The following is a 22,383-nucleotide window of genomic DNA, read 5'->3' on the forward strand; positions in this document are numbered from 1 at the left end:
GATACTGGTCTCAGTAGCTACACTATAAAGGTTTTATATGTTAAAGTCTTTTGGCAAGCTTAGAAAGAATTTTATTTCACAAAGAGTAATGGCTTAAGGAAACTGAAAAACCTATGGAGGTATTATTGCTACTACTGTAGTTCAAGTTAAAACCATTCTGTTCATGTCTTTAACAGCAAATTTTAGTGTAGTTCCAAGCCCTTGAAAAACACATTGATACATTTAAACTAAGCAATTTACAGTCAAGATGACAGATTTTCTTCTTTGCTGCACCATTTGTCTTGTTTTATCAAAGAGTATTTATGGATGATTCTAACAGGTTAATTACAGGACAGCCTTCATGGACTAGGCAGCAGACAAGCCAACAGTCATGGGGATTCTTGGCTGTAACTGTGCAGTGGGAAGAAGCTATTAGCAGCAACTTTACAAGCTATGAGGCTTAGAATAATAGATTATGATTATATTAATACTGTGTATTAGAGAACAGAAAAATCAAGCAAATGCTCTACTATACATAAAACTTCAGAAGAGACAGAGGACCTATTCTTTCAGGATGGGAATTTTCTATATTAGAGGTATATGAAGCAGAGAATAAAAAAACCTCCCAAGAAGTCATAAACTAACTTACAAAAAACCCCTTTTTACAAAGACAATCGCAAATACAAAAATGTATGTACGTTGCATAGTAATAAATTTCATGCAAGAAAAATAGGAATCATTTTGCATGTGTTGACAATACACTTGTTAATCCTGGTGTTTGGAGATTCTTCTCTTTCTTTATATGTTTAATTTTGAATGGAGGGAAGAGAAAAAAATTACAGTCTAGTAGAAATACTGGGCATTTTTTCTTTTACTTTATTCCCCCACCTTAAAGTGCTTGCAGTTTTTACAGAGTGGTCGGCACAGTAAAAATGACTGACATAAATGTTAAGAATATAGAACTTGAACAGAAGTAAATGCTGACAGCAAGAGGGCAGTTAAGTTGAATTAACAGAGTTATTTCTGGGTAGTGTGTCATTTCTGTGTATTTTTAGAGTTCATTCAAGCTCTCACTATAAGCTTAAGGAAAAATTGCTTAAATTGAAAATTGAAAATCAAATTTAATTTGTAAATCTGCTCAGCTCTAGGCCCTTAAGCACTATGTTTCATCTGATTTTAAGTGTTAGACCCTGAGCTTTCAATAATTAAGTAATGCTAAAGTAAAATATTGGTGCGGGTAGAAATTATGTGTTACGTAAAACTGACACTAAAAGACAAAATATCTATAGCTCATTACATTAATGTTCTGTATTACAGCAGTAAATTGATGCTTGTAAAGGAATTTATGAATACCTGAGTAGACCTAATATCACTCACTTAGATGGGAATAGAGTCGTGTAGCACAGCTTTCCCTGTCCTTGTAGGCAGATGGGGTAATTTGTATAGCAAAGCTGGAACTATGAAGTGAGAGGAGCACACGGGGCTCAGAGCTGTGATTCTGTGTCTGTGCAGTGGCTCAGTGTCACAACGGGATGGCTGCTGGTGGCATGGTGGCTGTGGAAGCTGATCCTGCAGCCAGTCCTGGTTCATTTCCTTTTCCATTACTAAGATAACAGGATGTGCTGTGTCCCTCAGGTTTGCAGGTGATACCAAATTGGAGGGGAGGGAGGTAGGACTTTCAATAACGCGGCTCTAGATGTGGGAATGGGGAAACAGAAAGGGATTTCCTGATGTTTGGCCAAGACAAGTGTGAAATCCTGCACCTGGGCTGGAATAATCCACTGTCTGGGGTAGAGTGCTGCCTGTCAAGTCAGGAGAGGAAAAAAAAATCCCCATAAGAAAGTGAAGCTCTTCATTTGGTTTACTATCTTTGGCAATTAAGTAACCTCACTGAATGATAATGTTTGCCCCAATTTGAGCAGGAGTTTGACTAGGTGACCTTGAGAGAAGTCAGATTCACTTTTGTGATCTTAAATTGTATAAATGAGCAGGCAGCTGTGAAGGAACTCTGGCATGTTTTGACAAAGTAATTCCAGTCTGTCTGAAATCAAGAACGTTTTGGTAATCTGAGAGCTGTGTACAGGCTTCTTAGAGTTTCATGATGGAATTGGTACAAGCAGCATAAACTTTCTGCAGAAAGAGCAGAGTATTAGATTCAGATTAAATCTCTGTCAACAAGCTGGATGCTTTCTAAGACTGTCACGTACCAGTGGACATTTTTTTCCCTGAAGATTGAGTTTGGATATCTCTGTTAGTCCTGAATTGGACTTTTCTTTGAATGGCAAGTACAATAAATAAGAACTAGGATGCTGTTAAATGCAAGACATCTAGTGAGAGATGAAAGGTTCTATCAAAAAAAACTAACTTGGTTTTATACTTGCTCCTTAAAAGTATTGCCAAAAGTATCTCTGCTCAGTCATAACTTAGTTGGTTATCTTTTCCAGAATTTAGCAGTGTAGTGTGTCAAGATTGGAACAATATTATGCTGTGAAAGAAATTGTGTTTGATTTTAATTTTCCAGAGCAATATCCCTCGTGAGGAAATCTGAAAGTCAAGTCTTACTTATTAAAGTTGGTATTTGAATCTTACTTTGCTTTTCAGTGGTGGATGTTACATGTTAATTCTGAAACTATTGGATGGACATGGTTTTATTTGGTGTGTTTCTGTATCCTGCTGTAGAATGGGTGGACCTGATATGTTCTGCTTTAGGTTAAGTGTGACAGAAGATTTATGAAAGTGAACACAAATTACCCATTTTCTCAGGATTTAGGCAACCAGTATGTTGAGCCTTCTCAACAGATTATGGTAGATACAAGAAGTAGCCTCATTTAGGGTCTTCCATTTTAAACAAATCAGAATAATTATTTTCATCTGGTCTAGTTTGAACCTTCTAATGTCTGGCTGGAAGAAATCAAATGCATTTTCCATTTCAAGTGTGTTTCCAGAGTTTCTTGTGAAACATGTAGCATGGTACATATGATCCACTCTTGTTACCTCCAATGCACTGCGAGGGACTGAAAAAAGTTGGTCAAAAGATGATAAAATGTCATGAGACAAAAAAGGAGCAACATCGCATTTCATTTTTCAGGCTGTGCTTGTCTTTCAGTCTGCTTGTGTTTAGAGTTCATAAATTCAAATATATAGTTTTAGAAAACCTGCCAATATTTTTGTAGGTTTTTTCACATTTTCACAGTCTTGCCAGGTACGAAATTTGCCTTATCATGTCCTGGTCTGCACCTCAACTTCTACTTTAGGAAAGCTGAAAATCAATTGGAAGGGTTAAGTACAGGGAGATGTAATGAGCAGTTCGTCCACTGTAAAATACACCCCTCCTGTTGTATTTTGCATGAATGCATAGTGACAAAAGTAGGAACAAACCTTCAAGGCATTATAGTGTTGCTTGTAGTATCAGTTCTCTCAATGTTCAGATTGTTGGCAATTTTTCAGCATTTCTTCATATCCAGACTGTGTTCTTATGGCCTTTTTCTTTTTTCTTTTTCTTTTTTTTTAACCTCTCCCCTCTTTAAAGTGATTTTACTGTACTTCTCCTAGTCTCCTAGTTTGGAGAAGTGTCTGTCCTCTAAGTGCTAATATGGTTTAGGGCTTTTTTGCACTATTGTAACATGGTATTTTTTCTCTCATGATATATGGAGGAGCTTTTTTTAAATTTGACTGCAGTACTACTAATGTTCTCTGTAGAACCACCCACCAAGACAGCAGGCAGCTCCATCCATTGTAGACCTTGTACCAGCATTCACAGCATGGCTGGAAGCTAAGGGGGCATGTCTGGTGTCTCAAGTTCAAACTGCTGAGTCCTAGATTGTGAAACTGCTTTAAATATTTGAGATTATAGCTCTCTCTGATCCAGACTTTTTATATGTTTCATGCCTGTTCTTTTGGCATTTTTTTCTTCTTTCACAGACAGTCTTTTAAACTGTTGCATTTATCTGCTTCAGGATATCTTTAGTCTTAACCTTTTGAATGTAGGAGAAACCCGGATCTGAGGAACAACTCTTCTTTTTTCCTTCCACCCATTTTTAATTTGGCTATAAATATAAATGTATTTCTAATACTCAAAATCTGCAAAAGAGAATAATTGGATTTTCCCCTCTCAAGGGCTTTATTAGTGTACTGTGTCTAGGAACACTATGGATATTGCTTTAAAAAAAGTATACTTCCCTCAGTGTAAGTTTCCTTTACCTTATCCTTTGTGTACTGTCAACTAATTTGTACTTTCACTGGCTCTTTTCTGGTAGGAAATTGGTCCAATTCAGTCAGACAAAATGCATGCTTTCAAATAATTCATACTTATCTACTTGGGCAGATACAATCCTATTGTTCAGGTACTTCAAAACAAAATTAACCAAAGCAGTAGTGCTTTTAACAGACATGATTTATTTATTTCTGACTTCATGGCAGTTTTTAGTTTCAGATTAGGTTTTTTTGATAGTTGTTACTTTGTAGAGCGAAATTAGAATGTACCTCTGTAGTAGTAGCTTCTATTGTTGGCATTTGCAGATTGAACAAAATTAGTTCAGTCCACATAGACTTGTTGAATAACACTTCAGTACTGACCTGGAGCCCAAAATAAAACTTTAAAATGTTTCCAAACTGAAATTTATTTTCTCATTTGGCTTTATATCACATTTCAGCTGTACCTTTAAGTACCTCCCCACCGATATATTTCTGGGGTGTTTATTGGTTTGGGGACGTGTGTATGTGTGTGTTTCAATTTCTTCATAGCTTTAAGTGGTTGAAGTCTGACAGACTTTTTTTGTTGCTTATATTGAGATTTAGATGTTTTCATAGCACGTGTATGTGAAGGGAATTCTCTCGGACAGTCTGAGTTACAAGTGCATGGAATAATTTGCCCACTGCTGTTCTGACTGAGGCCATTGTATAGCAAAAGCTGGGGATTTTGTCTTGAATGACTGTAATAGCCCTTTCTTACATCTGCTAATGGAAAGTATTTTTTTTTAGTAGCAGTCTCATCTGCTGTATTTTAGGTCATTGATTCAGTGCAAAATCAAGAAAAACAGTTTTCTAAGTAACTTTAAAAGCTCCAGTAAACCCTCTACCCGCTTATAACAGGATTCTCTTAGAATGTAGGATCTTAAAAGCTGTTGGCCAGTTTGTTTCATAACCTGAAGCCTCTCAAGTTATTTGAGCAAGCTTAGAAATTGAGCACTATTTGTTAAATACCATTCTCCTTGTATGAGTTACTGAGTAACAAATTCAGGCTTTAATTTTCCAGAGCCTCTTCCTGCCTCTCATGACACTTGCTGTGAAGTTCAAACATTGTTTTCAGGCTGGTGAGGTAATTCCTAGTGTACTCTCTGCTAAGGATGCACATCTGTTAACTTGCACGGGAATTATGCCAAATTCCACTTAAGTTGACAAGCACTTTTGTGCTAATGATTTTAATTGGTTCCTCACAGTTTCAGGTGCTGAAGTGACCAGAATGTGATAAAAGGACGACCCACACATGTATTCACTATGGTTTGTGTCTTGAGCCTTGATTTCTAAGCTAAATTGAAATGAGATTTTCTGCAGTGTGCATACATGCTTACAAGGTGATTTTAAAGTATGCTTGCTGTTCAGCAAAGTCTTTGTAGAATGCTGCCTGCCTTTTAAGGAAAGGAGAGCAAAGAAGATTGAAGGTATAAGTGATCCAGAAAAATAGAGTGAACTGAAATTCTCAATCACCAAATATTCTCCAATTAAGAGACAAGACTCTATCATGCCAGGACAAGGTGAACTACTAAAATAAAGTGCTCTAGGTCAGGATCAGCTGGAGCTCTATTCTAATTGAGAGATCCCCTGATGAAGATTTTGGTGTCTGTGTTGTGAGAAATTCATCATTCTTCCCTGGGACATGGCTTGAATATCTGTTATCTTCCCTAGAATTACCCTGCTTTGGTAGATCTGCCTGAGCACCATGCTGTCCTCTCAACTAGGTTTTAACTAAACACACACACAATAAATCTGCTGGTTTTGACTGGAAGTATCTTGAGTCCTCAAATGCAGCTGACTGTGCGCAGGAAAAAGGAGGTGGGAAAAGTTTGAAAGTTGGCTGCTTTGCAATATAAAGTAGTAAAAGGCAATTCAAACAAAACCTGGAAGTTCAGTCATCATTCTGGAAGTGAAAATGTGTTTAATAAGATTCCTTTGCAGATATTTGCAGTTAAGCAGAAGCTTTCTCTCTGGTGACAAAATGAAGTCTGCCGTTCTTCCCACTGTTACCTACATTGGTCTATATAACTGCCACTATGAAAAGCAGTTGCCTTGATATCAGTAACTTAAACTATATTGCTGTAGTATTTTAAGAATTATTTAAGCAAGTTATTAATTTAAAACTGAAAAAATTCTATATTTATAGCTTTAAAATTTTGATAGAAACAAAAGATGAGTCTTCTGCAATGGACATGGATGATGAGGGGTTCAGGTGTTTGAATAGTCATAAAGTTTGTTTTTAAGGACAATTATTTACATAGTTCTGTGAAAAATATATGGCGGGGGGAAACCAAAGGCAAGGCATTCTGCCTCTAAGCAGCAGTTTTTTATTAATACAGTCATGTTGGAAGACGCTCACTTCAGGCTTATAACACTTCATGGTGTCACATGCATGAACAAAAAAAGTATTTTTTCATTGCAACTCAAAGCAATATTTTTTTTTTCATTTAAAGTCACCACAACACTTTTTTATCTAGTCCTTTATCTTAGGAAGATACAGCACATATCTTAACCTGAATTTCCAGGTTAACCAATTTTTTTAGTACTTGATTTTTCTTTTACTAGTCAACAGATAAAGATAACTTGCATGTAGAGAAAGGCATTTCATACATTTTTATCCTGAAGCATGAGGCTGGCAGTGATGCAGTAGAGCTGATTTAAGCAGACAGATGATGAATATTGTTATCTGAACTACTGGGAAGGGCTGTGGGAAAACCAGTATGTGTTTAGACTTAGGAGTAGTTTGCCTCTTTTGTATCTGAAAGCTTCTCTTTCTTCCAATTTGATGTCAAAACATTATGCTGTGCCTAAAGAAACAGAAGGAATTAATGTTTGGTTACACTGCTATGTATTTAGGGCCATTTACATCCTCATGTCCTATTTGGCAAGTGGAGAAGGTGGGACTGTGCTGCTTGTCCCTGCTTTCAACTCCTTAGATCCCAGATGGTGAGAAAGCAGCACTGTCAAATGAAGGAAAGAGGAAATATGGGCAAAAAAAAAAAGGAGATGCCATTCTGAGAAGTCAGGCCTCAGCTTACGAACATTTTGACCAGCAAGCGGGAATTTAAACCTGCCCCAGTTTTAGCTGGTTTTGTTTATTTTCAGTGAGGCTAGCTGTCTTTTGCTGCAAACATATATCCTTTCTTTTCTCTGTACCTAAAAAGAAAAATTAATCCTGGAAATGGCAACATAAGTCTGAATTCTTTTTGCCACAGTCTTCTCAGAGCATCCTTTTGTACTATATATAGATCGTTGAGGTCTAAGAAGTGCGGCAGGTGTGCAAGAGGTGATAGTTGGACAATCACAGTGGGAAGGCTCAAAGTTCTAGAATGAATTCAGACTGCACATTAAATCAGTGTTAGTTGAAACTGTTCTGTGAAAACATGAAACACTACAAGTTTTGATGCTCAAACTCAGAGCTGGAATTGATAGGTAGTAAAGCTCACAACCATCATGTAAAGCAGATTGGAAACAGTTTTCCTAAAATTCACATGGTATACTAAGACAGTTTCATGTATATCTAGCTCTTACTCCTCATGACCTAAGTAAGTCAGAATGCACCTGTTTGCTCCATCTTAATTCTCAGCTTTATTTCTTTGATTGTGGGAAAGGTATTGTAGGAAAATCTGGAAGTTGCCGGCCAAGACCATACTTTGGGGACCATGTGACCTGAACAGTAGTAGCTTGAACTACCTTGTAGCCTTGCAGAACAGGGCAATACAAACTTCTACTATCATAAGGGTTAAGGGAATATGTGAGTGTCCTTTCCCCTGCCTAGTCTTCATTTCCTTGCTTTGGGAAGAGTGTAAGATTTTGAAATGAGGGGAAAACAATTGTAAGGTTGTCTTAGTGACAGAAGGAAGACCTTCTTATGCTGAAGGAATAGAGATAGATCATCTTTTCTTTCCTTTTGCTTTGGAGTTATATAGGTAAGAATAGCAAATGGGGGCCAGGCCTCATAGATATCTTAATGCTTTTTCTTTGAGCCTTTGTACTTTGACATCTGAAAGAAAACCCAAGAAATACTTCTTTCTCAAACTTCTGGGGCATTTCTACAAGTTACTTGTGCTTTGTCCTCTGAGACAACATTGCAGAATTGAGTAGCAACTGGACAAAGATACAAAAAAGTCACCAATCTCACTAAGTCTTCCATCATAAATTGCACAGCTTTTTATTTTGAAGGCACAGTGTTACAGTTTAAAAAAAAAGGCAAAGCAAACAAAAAAACCACTTAAAATTGAAGCATAACTTAAATATTGGCTTTTATTAAGATAGATGATGATCATGTAAGATCTTAGCAAAAATGCCTAAATGATTTGTTGGAGAGGGAATGTATCTAGGTATATGTAATTAATTCTACACTTTTTCTATTTTTTTTAGAAAATACTTTTTACATGTTTGCAAGATAACTCCCACTCAGTGGCTGGTGAAGTGCTCTAGTTTTTTAAGCAATATAATGAGCAGCTAGTGAGGATGGTTTTCCTGGCTGCCAAAGGGTTTCTCAGTAGTTACAGTGACTGCCATATTACTGTCAAGCTGTCATGGACTAAGTGATGGTTTTAAAGCATGTTTGGTGGGTTCGTGAGTAGCTGATTTTTTGAATGCTATAGAAATGCTAACTGTTTCCTAAAATACTACCACACAAAAGGTGAAGTGCATCTAGATCTGTTTGGCTGTGCACAGTAATCATGAGTGTGAGATGTAAAGGAGGAGCTGCTGTTTTCCCGAGAGGATTGCACCATTGCAATCTGAATTTCTGCTTAAGGTGATGACATACCCAAGGTCCTTGTAGGTTCCTTCACAGAGGAGTAGCCCTCTTGGCCTCTCCCAGAGTTATGTGGTGGATGATACAGAAACAGTCATCTAATCAAGATGCTTTTATAGTTCATCAATAATAGGCATTTTAGGGAGGTGATGAAGTTTGGGAATGTAATGTAAATCTTTCGCTGCAGTACAGAGCACTAATGGCTCCAGATGAAGACAAAGCTGCTGTTTATTGATTATTAAAAGTGCTATATATAGAAGTTTAGAGAAGTAGATTTTGGATATGTCAAGTGAACCAGTTTCTGGAGATGCTGAGATTAGACATTTAGTGTTTAAATATCATCTGTAAAATTTTGTATTCTCACCTTGAAAGATTAATGCCCCCTGTTTTCAAGAGCATTTAAATGTATGTCATGTATAAGCCTTCAGAACAATAGGAAGTTTGCTATATGAAAGTTTAAGGCTATACATTTCATGATTGGTTATCCATGAGACTCTGAGAGGGGAAAACATCTAGTGCTTCCTGGTGTCAAACCCTTTGTTTTGCAGAGCTGATAGTGTTAATTATATGTGTGATTTACATATAGTAGGCACAATTTTTTTCTTTTTAATACATAGCTCATTTAGCAGTAGATCATTGCCCATTTTGCATGGAAAGAGACTAATCCAGAGGCCATAAAAGTTGAGCCACTGTTAAATAACCTTCAATTAGTACTGATTTGTAGAAGATATGTGAAACTTGGTCTAGTAGAATGCTGTAAAGTGTTTGAATACAAACAAAGAGTAAATTTAGGGAAGATAGGCACATAAACTTTTACAGTTTTTGAGTTTGTTTCGCACTCACTACTGTGTAGATTTGAAGTAGAAACAGAACATCTATATACCCTGTAGGTATAGACAGGTTTCGTGACACCCCTGCTTTGTTGGGATTGTTACATTTGTATGCATGGGCCATGGAGTAAGCAATGAATCTTTAATACTAATCTCACTTCTTAGTAATAGCCGTCTTTGCATTTCAGTAGTTGTTCTGGCCTAATTTTGCTGCTACCTTTCTGATACTGCATTGATCTTCTGTGTTCTGTACCATTTGATGGAAGATTCTATATCACCTACTTCACTATGCACCAGTTTGGCTCTCAGTGCTTCCACTGTCAGTGAGATTTCTGGCAACTTGTTTGCTACATTCTTGTCAATAGGCTGATCAATATACTTAGTCCAGCTGTGCCTTCTATCCAAGGTAGCTTCTTAAAAACAATTATCTCCCTTTGGAATGCTAGTATCTCTTTTTTTCTTTTTCCCTGCTAAAATTTCCTTGGAATGAATTTTCTGTTTATCAAGTTTAGTTCTCATAAGGGTGTTTGGACTTTCACGGACACAGAACTGAAAACATCTAAATTTGAGATACTGAAAAGAGATTTTCATATTGACCTTCTTTTGCTAATGTATTCCAAAGTACATTTAACAACAAGACACTGATCTGTGTCTTTTAAAATTTTCATCCTAAGAACCAATATTAACTTTTTAACTTCATGGAATGATAAGGTATTACATCAGTATTCACTTAGTGTTTAACTCTGTCTCTGGGTGCAGAAGTGCGTGCAGCGTGCTTTTTCAGAGTGGGAAGCCTGTTACTTTTCCTGAATATCTGGGCAAATAGGGTGCACAAAAATATGCAATCTTGCTGTTTAAGTCTTGATTATTTTAGAAGCTCTGACTGCCAGCATCTAAAAGCAGAGAAAAGCAACTTTTCCAATAATACTCTTATTTGGTGGACCATATGGGTAAAATTATTTTTGGATAGAGTTTAGGTAGGAAAAAAAATAGATGACACACCAGGTTTAGTAGATTATGCAATACAATGATTATACAAATTATTTCTTCACTGAAAGTGGAAATGTGTTTGGGAGTGACTTAACGTACAGCAACAGAAAAGTGACATGCAAATAAAATACACATTTGACTACAGAAAGTGTCTAAAGCTACTTATAGAACTTCCATGGGGTTACACTGATTAAAAGAATATTTGTTTAGAGAAAACATCTAATGCAGGAAGTCAATTTTCCTGCTGTTGAAAAGCTAGCCTTATTAAGTGCTCTTTGAAAACACGATTCTGACTTAATGATACACTAATTTGAGCATTGTATTGCTTTTTTTATTCTTTTCCAAAATCAGAGCAGTCTTCTTTTTTGTGGTTTTTAACATACATTTTGTTTATAATAAGTAATATAATTTTTATTCATGGTTGTTGTTTGGGTACCTAATATTTGGAAGGGAAGGTGTCAAAAAAACTTTAGTTCCTTAATTCTTATACCTGTGTTTTTCACAGACTATTGTCTGATTTGATGGATTTAATATGTAGTAAGCACATTTACCTATGTTTCTTGGCTGGCAATCAAATGTCACAGATGTTGGTGGTTTTATACAAGCATGACCTACATGTACCATGTTGTGAAAAGACTGGAAAAACACTTTGTTTTTTTTAATCAGCAATATCAAATTCAGTCTAAAGTAACAGGTTTTTTTAATAAGGTGTATATACTTACATGGTCATATGGTTGGGTTTTTTTACCTTCTCTGTTTTCCTAAATTGAGAAGATGAGAAAGAAACTATTAATACTCAGTGCTGAATATGAGAAACTTCAGCAAATTAACATGGGGGAAAGAGAACAGTAAGGTAGTTGATGGTACACCTTTCCTATGATGAAAATCGGAGAGAATTGGGTTTTTTCAGCCTGAAGAAGAGAATGCTTTGAAATTACCTAATTGCAGCCTTCCAGTACTTGAGAGCCTACAAGAAGTCTGGAGAGGGACTTTTTACAAGAGCATGTCGTGATAGGACAAAGGGAAATGGCTTCACACTGCAAGAGAGTAGATTTAGGTTCGATGTTAGGAAAAAAAAGTCTTTACTGGGAGGGTGGTGAGGCACTGGGACAGGCTGCCCAGAGAGGTGGTCAGTGACCTGTCACTGGAGATGTTTAGGACAGACTGGATGGAGCTCTGAGCAACCTGACCATGGCAGGGAGATAGGAACTGGGTGATCTTTAAGGTCCCTTCAAACCCAGACCATTCTGTGATTGTGAGAATGAAATGGAAAGAACTTTGTTGTAGTGCTGGGGTTTTTTACAGGATGTTGGTAACTTAAGTTGATAATGGCTAAAATATATCCAATTTTGAGTACTAAACAGCTTGTTTGGCATCATACCACCATTCTGAGAATAAGGAATATGCTTTTCAATATGTTATCCTGGAAAGATAATGCATTCTGCTGTCAGAATCGGTGACATGTATTTGCTTCATGAGACACTGTAGAAAATACACCAGGAAAACAGCTACTGATAAGTGAAGTAAACAGCATGCTCCTGAATCACAAAGCCCATTTCAGTTATATGTTTTCTATATGTTCAGTGACAAACAAGAAACCAGCCCAAGCATCTATTACAAAGGTGAAGCAATTTGAAGGCTCCACGTCATTTGTGAGGAGAACGCAGTGGATGCTCGAGCAGCTCCGCCAGGTCAATGGCATAGACCCTAATCGGGTGAGTTTGAACTCTTTTCTAGAAAATGAAAATTGAGCTGTTATGTAATTGATTTGGGAACCAGGCATTCTTTCTATTCAAAGGGTATCTGGAAATATAAGATACAGGTTTAAGTGCAAATTCTCAAAAAAGAAATAGTTAAGTGGAGTATGTGAAGTAAATTTTAATGGGAAACATGGGAGGAGGCTAAAACTCAGTCATATGGATTTTTTCTTCTTGTCTTTCCATACTTTCCTTACTTCTTTCTCTTTTCTTTGTAAAGAGCAGAGTAAGAGCCTTGTTTGCTTCAGCTTTAAGCCTCTTGGGGTCTACTTTGGCATGCAGCTGTGCTATGAGATAGAGCAATAGGTAGAAGTAAGTACAGAGGAGGTTGCTGAGATTCAAATTTGTGAAATCTTGTGAATCCTGCATTTTTTCTAGGACAGTCCTTTCCTCAGATATTTCGGCATTCCTTATCTTATGCTAGAAAATGTGGTAGTGCCCTTTAGCTGCAAATGGCAAGTGAACACTGATTTAAATAAAAAACTATCAAAAATAAAATAAAAAAATTACCCCTATGTTAAATAGCTGTGGAATTACTCCTTTAATTTGGGCTGTGCAGCTCACCTTGAGCTATCTCAAGATGAGGTTGTACAAATATCTCTTAGGCATTATGAATGCAGCTCTCCAGTACTAAAACAACATAATTAGAAGTTAAAAATGTGTCTCATATTATGTGCTCACCAAGTGATTTTGTGTTATTTTTATAGCAAAATATTTTTGTGACTAGCTCCCTTGTTTCTTCAAAGCTGTGCTCTGATCAGCCACCTAAGCATCTTAATTATGGTGCACTAAATTCTATCACTACCCAAGTCTTAGTACCTAAGTCCCTAGTACCAAGTCTAGTTACTACCTGAAGACTTGGTACAAAAAAGAAGCTCTTGGCCACTGCCTTATGAAATGCAAGGAGTGGAATTGTATTTTCTGTGGGTAAAGGGACTATGAAAGCAAGTGAAATGACAAAGAGGTAAGGGATAAGAGTTTCAGGTCCTTTTACAGCATCTGCTATGCAGCTAGGTACATAACAGATTGAAAGTCCTGCCAAGCTCTTAAGCTTAGAAATGTTTCCTTCAAGCTCATCTCCTTGTGAATTCCCAGGGTTATCAGCTGGAGAAGAACATTTACTAGATTAGCTTGCAAAGCAGTGTTTCCCAAATATTAAATGTATAGCATAATTCTTGCATCAATTCCTTTTATTTTGGCAGCTGAATCTGGTATAGAGCTGCACTGTGATTTGTTCTGGGAGTGGCCTTTTGCTCATGTTATCCTGAGTCCTTTGCAACACTTTATGAAAATGCATTAAATACAATTACTAGGACTTGTTATTTGCTTAGGACTTAGCTTATTTGTTTGGTTGAGCATGGAGAGCAGAATCCACATCTTCTATAACATAGTGTGACCATAGATTTTGTGTTGAGAGACATAAACGCTTGCATAATATAGATGACACAAATAACTATATATCTGAAGATAGCAATGATTTCTTATGAGAATTTGACTTTTAATTTTTTGATCTAAAATATATTTGTTTTCAGATATTTTTGTCATAGCTGACTATTCCTCATTAAAAATAACAGTAAAAAAGCCTTCCTGCCTGTTCGGTCCTTTTTGTTCAAAAATATGCAGTAATACCAAGATGTTTATTAGGTGCATGACCTTTCTGTTTTTTGCAACGCAGTACATTTTAAAAAATATCTTTCTCTAAATCATTTTTAAAACAGGAATAATAGCAGTCTTTTTTTTTTTTTCTTCTAGGATTCCCCAGAATTTGATTTACTATTTGAAAATGCATTTGACCAATGGGTAGCAAACACAGCTTCAGAAAAATGCACATTCTTTCAGATTCTACATCACACTTGTCAGCGATACCTTACAGACAAGAAGCCAGAATTTATCAACTGCCAATCTAAAATTATGGGAGGTAAGTGAATCAAAGGTTAATACTTTGCAGCTGGAAATTATTTGCATGTGATCTATTCTGTGTTCAGATAATCTTGCAGCCTTATGACATCTTGAAATCATGAGTCTGAACATGCTAACTTAGCAGTAAACTTCTAGGCTTCAGCTTTTCTCCACCAAGCACCACCTCACACTCTTCTGTTACCTTTTCATTCCTTTTACTTTAGCTACTGAAACTGATATCAGATACAGATAATTTTGTCAATCAATATTTTTCTTTCAGTGTCTTCTCAAACTAAGAAAAATGTGCAAAATTTCTTGTGTCTTCTCTAATTCTTTTTCCACATGAAGAGAATTTCTTTGTTTTCTTCTTAGTGTGGTGGTGAGGAGGGAGCTGCATTAGTGTTTTCTATTTCATATGTGAAGTGTTGTGTTGGTTATCTGTTTGCTAATGTTTCTCACTTCATCATTCCTGCAAATAAGTTGTTATTAATAAAGCACAACACATTTTGCCTTTGAACTTGCATTATTCTTCTAAGCTTGACCTGTCCAAAATCGAGTTCCTGATTCAACTGACCCAGTATTAACTTTATCCTAAACAAGTGTCATCAGGGTGGAAAAAATTGCCACTGAGGTTCATAAATATATGCTTAACGTCTACTTTTTCAACACACACTAGACCTTGCCATGTCCCATGAAGCACGCCCAAATTCTACCTTTGACAGCTTCCTAGATAAAGTGGGAGTATTCGGTAATCCTCTGATAGCAGGTGGTGACCATTTCCATATTCCTTGCATGTCATTCTGACTGGGCACAAGTCTGGTCTGTGTATGTACACACACAGACATTGTATAGGAACTAATGAATCTGCTCATGGATGCAGTGCTTCTGCTGTTCTTCACACTATCAACTTTTCCCTCACACTGGGTGATACACCGTTGGTAGGTTTAAATTTGACAGAACCTGTACAAACTGTAAACCAAATAATAGTTGACTAAATTTAAGTGACTTGCTGTGTCAGCCTCACTGAGCCAGCTGTTTGTATCAAAACCCATTTAGTCCAAAACCTTAAATACCAAGAGGATTTTCTGGAATGTATGTTGAAATGTGTTGTCAAGCTCAAATTCATCCCGACTAGAGAAATTAATGTCCAAATGTAGCCAAGCAAACCAAAGAACATAGACCTGAGGATATAGTTTGAACTATATTATATCCAGTTGAGAATTTACAACTTGGGGTTTTTTGTTGGTGCTGTTATGTTGGTGTTTTTTGCTAACTAGTCAAAGCAGTATATTCAAATCATACTTAAATCTTAGTGCGGTCAGATTTCAAGGCTTGTGACTTCATCCCCTCAGCCAAGGCAGCATAACATTTAAAGTGATGTTGTGAACTTTCTGGGGATGTGAAATTAATACTTTTTCTTTTTGATGGTTTGACAGTTTAACTTCTAATACTCTACAAAATTTTGAAAATAAATTATTAGAATATATGTATGTGCATGCATTCACATGGTTTTCTAAGTCATTATATAGATATGCCCATCTACAATAGGCATGTGTGTAATGTGTATCTTGTAGCTAATGCGTATTTTCAAAAATAAAAAAAAATTGCCACCAAAGAACAGTTCTTCCTAAGTGGAACTGAAGATGAAAGAACTTGAAGGGCTTGTTTACAAGCCTCTACTTATCTTATTGAACCTTTTTTCCTTCCTAAAGGATAAGTGTGAAGAAAGTGAAACTCATGCTACTCCTGTTTCTGCAGGAAGTGCTTAGAAGCTTAGCTTTAAGTAAATAAGGGTGCTCTGGTGGAACTCCAGACCCTCTTCATGGCCTTCCTCCTTTTACCTCCTTTCTCTCTCACACACAGATACCCATGCATTTCCCCCGATAGCCCAGAGCCCTGCTACTGACTCTCCTTCTGCAGAATCATTTTTTGCCTTATTTTCATTTGTGTGTCATGTAATTATAGTTTGCAGAGTTAAATAGGCTAGACTGTTTTCTGTAACTTGATTAATGACATCAGTACTTGCAGCAGTAATGAGAACTGACTGACAGTGTGGGTGCTACTTCTGAGAACAAAGAAAAAATTGAAGTTTAGGCAAACTGTAACAAGATTCCTCCTACTAGTGTCTTAAACTAAATATTTCGGGTTTGTCTTTTGTTTAGAATTTAGGTGAGCCCTGTCCATAGCTTACATGCATTCTGGATGTTATGGTGGAAAGAAAGGCAGGTTTGGGGGCTAGAGGCCTTTTTTTGACTGATTTTTCCCCTTGTGTAAATTTATACCATACAGGTTCTGATACTGGAATGTGTGTAATTCGGAGTATCTTTGTGTTATGTTGTTATTTGGTGGCCATGTTAGTCAGGTTGTATTGCTTTTGCAAAGCAAAGTTGGAGATGGCCAGTGTGCAGAAACCCTTAGAAGTTGTGTTCATTGGAACATCTTGGTTCTTGACATACCATTAAACTGACATTGAGGATACATTTGGTTCTCATTTCTGGATAGAACCTTGAGATACAGAAATTGAAACTCTTTAGAGATTAACTCAGGCCCTATAATAAAGAACAAACATTTGCTGCCACCTTAAGATGCATATTAGAAATGCATTTGGTTTTAAGCTTTGTCCTACCTCTACACATTGATATTTAACAATTGTTCTGCTGAATTAATAAAAATATTCTTGGAAACCCAAAATGATGGCATCTTTACCTTTGTGACCTTTTCTGTAGGACACCCTGCAGGAGTTATTAATGAATCACTATTTTTCCTCCAAGAATAAAATGCCAGTGTGGGAATGGTAATGAGTACTTTTTCCATACAGTATTACTCATCTTGGCTTACCACATTTGAGACCTGCTAAGCGTATAGTGGTGTTTACCATACACAGCAAGATTAATGACTGACCAAAGGAGACAAACAAAATCTTGTGTTAGAAATTGCCCTGAGCATCCTGATCTAGTGGGTGGCATCCCTGTCCATGGTGGGGGTTTGGAAATAGATCCATCTTTAAGGTCCCTTCCCAACCAGGCCGTTATATGACTCTGTGAATTAGGATGGGAAAAAAGACAATTGTTGCCCTCCCTTCTGTCAAATACCTGGTAGTTGATTGATTGTTTCAGTTCTTGCCTGAAAGACATTGAAAACAGTGTGTATTTGAAATAGTACTCTTGCAGACATTCACATGTAAATTAATTCTGATAGAAATTAATTTGACCCCCAAAAAATTAAAAAACAAAATAACAACAGAGGTGAGTTATCTGCAATATCTATTATTTTGGGGTTTTGCTGGTTTGAAATGACCAATGAAATTTAGCCATGTTTCCATACAGAAACTATTTTTTTTTCAGTTTATTTAGGTATTTTTTGCCAACGTATACCAAATACTCAGTTATTGCCATTCTAGAGATTAAAATATTAGAAGTGTTTTCTGCTGCTTAAGACTATTTCAGATGCTTGCTCTTATACCCTGCATATTCATGTCTAGATTAATTCTGCTTTGCAGTTTTACTTAACTATGTGTGTTTTACTGATCTTAAACACATAAGCCATGTATTGAGATTCAAATTAATAAGAATATTTGAGATATTTTTTGCGATAGAAATTTGGCATATAATCTGAGCTCTAAATTAACTTCTAAAAGAGGAAACTTGTAAGGAAAAAAAGTACATTATGTTCTTGCAAAATCTATAGGGATACATAAATTGAGAAGGGACATTTATCATTATAAAGGCTGGTTCCTTTTTCTGATACGTATGACTCTGAGACAAGGTAATGTAGAAAGCATTAAGCAACATATTTGCTTGACTTTCTGAAGACTGAAGGTTTAAGTAAGGTGTTCTCTTCAAGATGCAGAATATTGCTGTTTGCCATAGAAATTGGATTTTTTTTAATGTAGTTGTTAGATTTTGATGTTTACAGAGCCAGACTGGGCTTCTGTGCTTTGTTACAGTTACTGATTCTGAAAGTGTCTGATTAGTTAGACTGTCCTTTAGTATAAATCTTAATTATTATTGAAAATATTGCTTACTTAAGTTAGAATTAATTTTATAAATGTATTAGATTAAAATTTAAAGTTTTACAAGTTTAAATATATTCTTCCATTTGGAAAGCAGGTAAAGATTGTGTTAATCTGAAATTGATCCTAGTTAGGTATTTCCTTAATGTATAAGTAATACACATTATACAGTAACAACCTGTCCTGGCATCAATGCCAGTAATTAAGAACATTAATGAGAGAAGATAAGATTTTCTGTAAGGAATTTGTGACCTGTTTATTCATCTCTTAATCCTTGTTCTGTATATTCTCCAGAGCTGCTAGAAATGTAAAACATAATTGCTTTTCTGTTTCTTTTAAGGAAGGAAAAAAAACAGTCCTGGGTGACAGACAAATGAAATCTGTAAAAGTGAAAATTAATTCCTAATTTCAGTAATTTGATTAAATTTTAATACTGTATTGATCTAGAAAGGCAGAGACATCAAATGCTATGATGGTGTTGAACCCTAGAAGAATCTTAAATATATAAATATTTATAAATATTATATTAAATATAAACTATAAATAACAGCCTTTTTTTTTAATTTGAACATTTATTAGTACTCAGATCAGATCATAACCAAAAAAAAAAAAGGTATAAAGAAAATAAGAAAGTCCTTACCTATGAAAAACCTACCTATGAGAAGGGAAACTGGCCTCGCCCCATGTTGTGTTACGGGGAGTGAACACTAGAGATCACATCCTCCAGCTGTACAGTTAAGATGAAATACAACTGCCTGGACTCATAAACTAATGATGATATTGATTAAAAGGTTGCAACATGTTTCAAATGCTCTCTGCAGGTAGATGTTATTTGCTGTGCTTTCCTAGAGAAAGTTGATGATAAGTAAGCTGAAGGTTGATGTTTTTCTTCTTTACTCATGGATTGGTCTTAGCACACCTCAGTTATGACACACTCCGTTTGTCAGTCCTGTCAGCCCACCTCAAGGACTTCTTGAGGCACTTCTTAGCCAGAGGTGGAATTTATCTTGAATGTAATTTATGATCATAGTGGCAGAGCTGCCACTGCCAGTTTTACCCTGATTTCTTTTACTAAGATATCTTTCACTATTTTATCTCACCTAGCTTCATTAGTTTAGTGTTTTTGATAGATTTTGAAGGTACAAGTCTGATTTACACATACTCAGTATATTTATATCTACATAGATACATTTTTATATGGATAAAACATAGGCTTAGGTTTGAATATATATTTTACAGCATTTTGGAATTCATCAGTTTTTGCCTAAAATGAGATGGATGTCAGTTCTGTTTTGTGCTGCTGAGCATTACTTGATTGGTGAAAGCTATCTTCTGGTCACCTTTGTGTGTAACCAAGCAAGACCAGACAGAGTTTTTTTGTCCTATATAAAACTTCCTTTAATCTAGCTGACCTCTGATGTGGAAAGGTGATTGTCCATGTTCATAATGACTTCAGAACTATTAGAAATGTAAAATAGCATTGCTTTTCTATTTCTCATAAAGAAGGAAAAAAAACAACCTTGGTTGATAGACACATTGGTAAAAGAGAAAAACCCACCACCTGAATGCCCAGGTTTCAAATGTTTCAAAAACCTGTTTCAAAACCTAAAATCTTCCTTTTCTGTTCCTGCAACCTGGTATTTCCTATGTTTCAATGTTAGTTCACTGTTACATCATTTAATGCAGCATTTTTCCCAGTCTGGAAAGTGAATGCATGTGGTGCATCAGTAGTAATAACTATTCAAAATACCTCTATGGAACATACTTTGTTGAATGAACCCAGATACATTTCTCAATATTTCTGAACTTCTTAGACCCTTGAGAATAATTTTTGCATAAATTCTTAGGTTACTTGAGTCCAGAAAACTCAAATGAAGCATTAAATAACAGTTTTTTCTTAATGACATTGCTCTGAATATTTGACCTTGTCTTGTTTGTAAATCACGCAGCCACTCGCTCAAATATGTTGCTGAAATAAGCAGACATATATTGTGCTTAATGAATTGCTGCAGAGTTATCATTTTCTTACCTTTTTGAATTTTAATTCTTTCCAGTCTGTCAGAAAGGATCTGTTTAAAGAATCACTTCTTGATCTTCTTATGAAAATCCTGTATACTATGTTTTTCATTATCAGTCCCTATAAAAATCATAAGGCACTGGCATTACTATGTATCAGAACAAAGTCAGTAGGAAGTGTGAATTAACTTGTACTTGTTGTCCAGCATTGTCTCCATTCCAAAAATCATTCTAAACTTAGTACATTGTAGTTCCTCATGACTGGCAGGAATTCATTAGTGTTGACATTTTCAGTCTTCTGAACTTCTTCTGCTGACACAAGTAGGATCAATTCAGTATGTATAATGGCTCTCTTTCTACTTCAATAGCACGGGTCATTGCTCTTCTGAAGCATGTTAGAATTTTCTTTATCTTTCACAGTTCCCATATTGACATAAGAAAGTGGATGACCTTGTTTGGATAGTCTTGTTTACTAACATAAGAAACACTATTAAATTTTTTACTGCTGAACAATAAAATACTCCATATTTTCATCTCTTTCCTCCAATTTCAATTCTGTGTACATAATTTATTTTTTTTAAGTCTGTTGGCAATGCTGATGCTTAAAATAGCCAATTTTAATTCTAACTCTCTTTTCCATCCCTCGATATTAAGTGTCATTCTGTCCTAGCTTATTTATATTTATTCAGCATCCACATTGGAATAGAATGTTAGTCTCTACTCTTCTTTGAATTCTCTACAAATTCTTTGAATTTGAAACTAGTTTTTAAGTGTCTAGGATCTTTCATTTGGTCTCCAAATGAACATGTATATGAAAGTTTGCTCCTAACCCAGCTTTGTAAGCTCTTTAGATTTCTGACATTGAAGGGTAAATATAAAAGATATAGAAAACATAGAACTGTAGGCCATCTGTCTAGGTAGCAGAGAAAAATGTCTTCCAGGCTACTTAAGCCATTTGAAAAATAACTCACAGAATTTAGTTTCAATTACTTGATATTTTGATATTCATGGATTAGCATTATTGTTTAATATGAAATATTAATAAATAGAACACAGTGTGTAGTCTTGGTGATGTCTTAGGTCAAAGTGTTGGATTTTTCAGAATTACTTACAAAAGGATTGTTTCAGAAGGCCCACTGTAGAATGATAGTAATTTCCTAAGTAGGTAATTTATTGATTTTTCTGTCTCTCTCTTCACAGTATTTAAACTCACTCATAAAATGCAAAACACATTGGATGTACATCACCTTCACTCACTGTGGACTTTATTGAATTACATATTTTGCTTCATTAAAGTAATATATAGTTGATGGATCTGTACAACATTTTCTGTTCCCTCTCTACTGCCAGGCAACTAACATCAAATGGGTTTTTTCAATGTTTGCTTTTATTTACATTTGGCAAAGATACAAAATTACTCCCTTGGCCAGGTGCTGTTTTTGGTAATCAGTAGATACTCTTGGTTTGCACACCTGTATTAACACTATTCTTTCTGTTTCCTTCTCCCCTCCTTCCTTCTCCTTTAAGGCTGGTGCTAAGGTGGTACTTTAAAACTGGTTATTGATTTGGTTAGGAAGGTACAGAGTGTGAAGTTCTCTACAGTGTTGACTTAAAGGCTGCCAGTTTGGAGAATCAATGCTGGCCTGGACAGGTTTTTAGTAGCATATGCTTTCATAGCATACCAAATTAAGGTCTTTCAGACTCCCTTATCCCCCTTCTGGGACCATAGGAGACTTCTATTTGTTCACTGTGAACTTCAGCTCACGGTTAGTTGGCTGTTGAGTACCTGGATACTGTGATTGCTCTACAATTTTTTTTTCCCCATTTTAAAATGTACCTTGCAAATCTAAGGAGCTGACATGGCTAATGAGAGCAGAGGAAGAAATTTATCTCTGTTGTCAA

General features: G+C 36.0%; 1 protein-coding gene across 3 annotated transcripts in view; it reads left to right on the forward strand.

Moving 5' to 3' along the window:
• STXBP6 (syntaxin binding protein 6) overlaps nucleotides 1–22,383 on the forward strand; it is a 96,981-nt gene that overhangs the window by 60,518 nt on the left and 14,080 nt on the right. For all 3 annotated transcript variants that reach the window (XM_071426985.1, XM_071426983.1, XM_071426984.1), the window contains exons 4-5: nucleotides 12,382–12,512; nucleotides 14,307–14,472. In XM_071426985.1, the coding sequence (XP_071283086.1) occupies nucleotides 12,382–12,512; nucleotides 14,307–14,472 (297 nt within the window). The remainder of the gene's footprint in view (nucleotides 1–12,381; nucleotides 12,513–14,306; nucleotides 14,473–22,383) is intronic.

Source organism: Agelaius tricolor, unplaced genomic scaffold, assembly GCF_023055355.1.
Source record: "Agelaius tricolor isolate 1412-34295 unplaced genomic scaffold, bAgeTri1.0.p SCAF_5, whole genome shotgun sequence".
Taxonomy (NCBI): Eukaryota; Metazoa; Chordata; class Aves; order Passeriformes; family Icteridae; genus Agelaius; species Agelaius tricolor.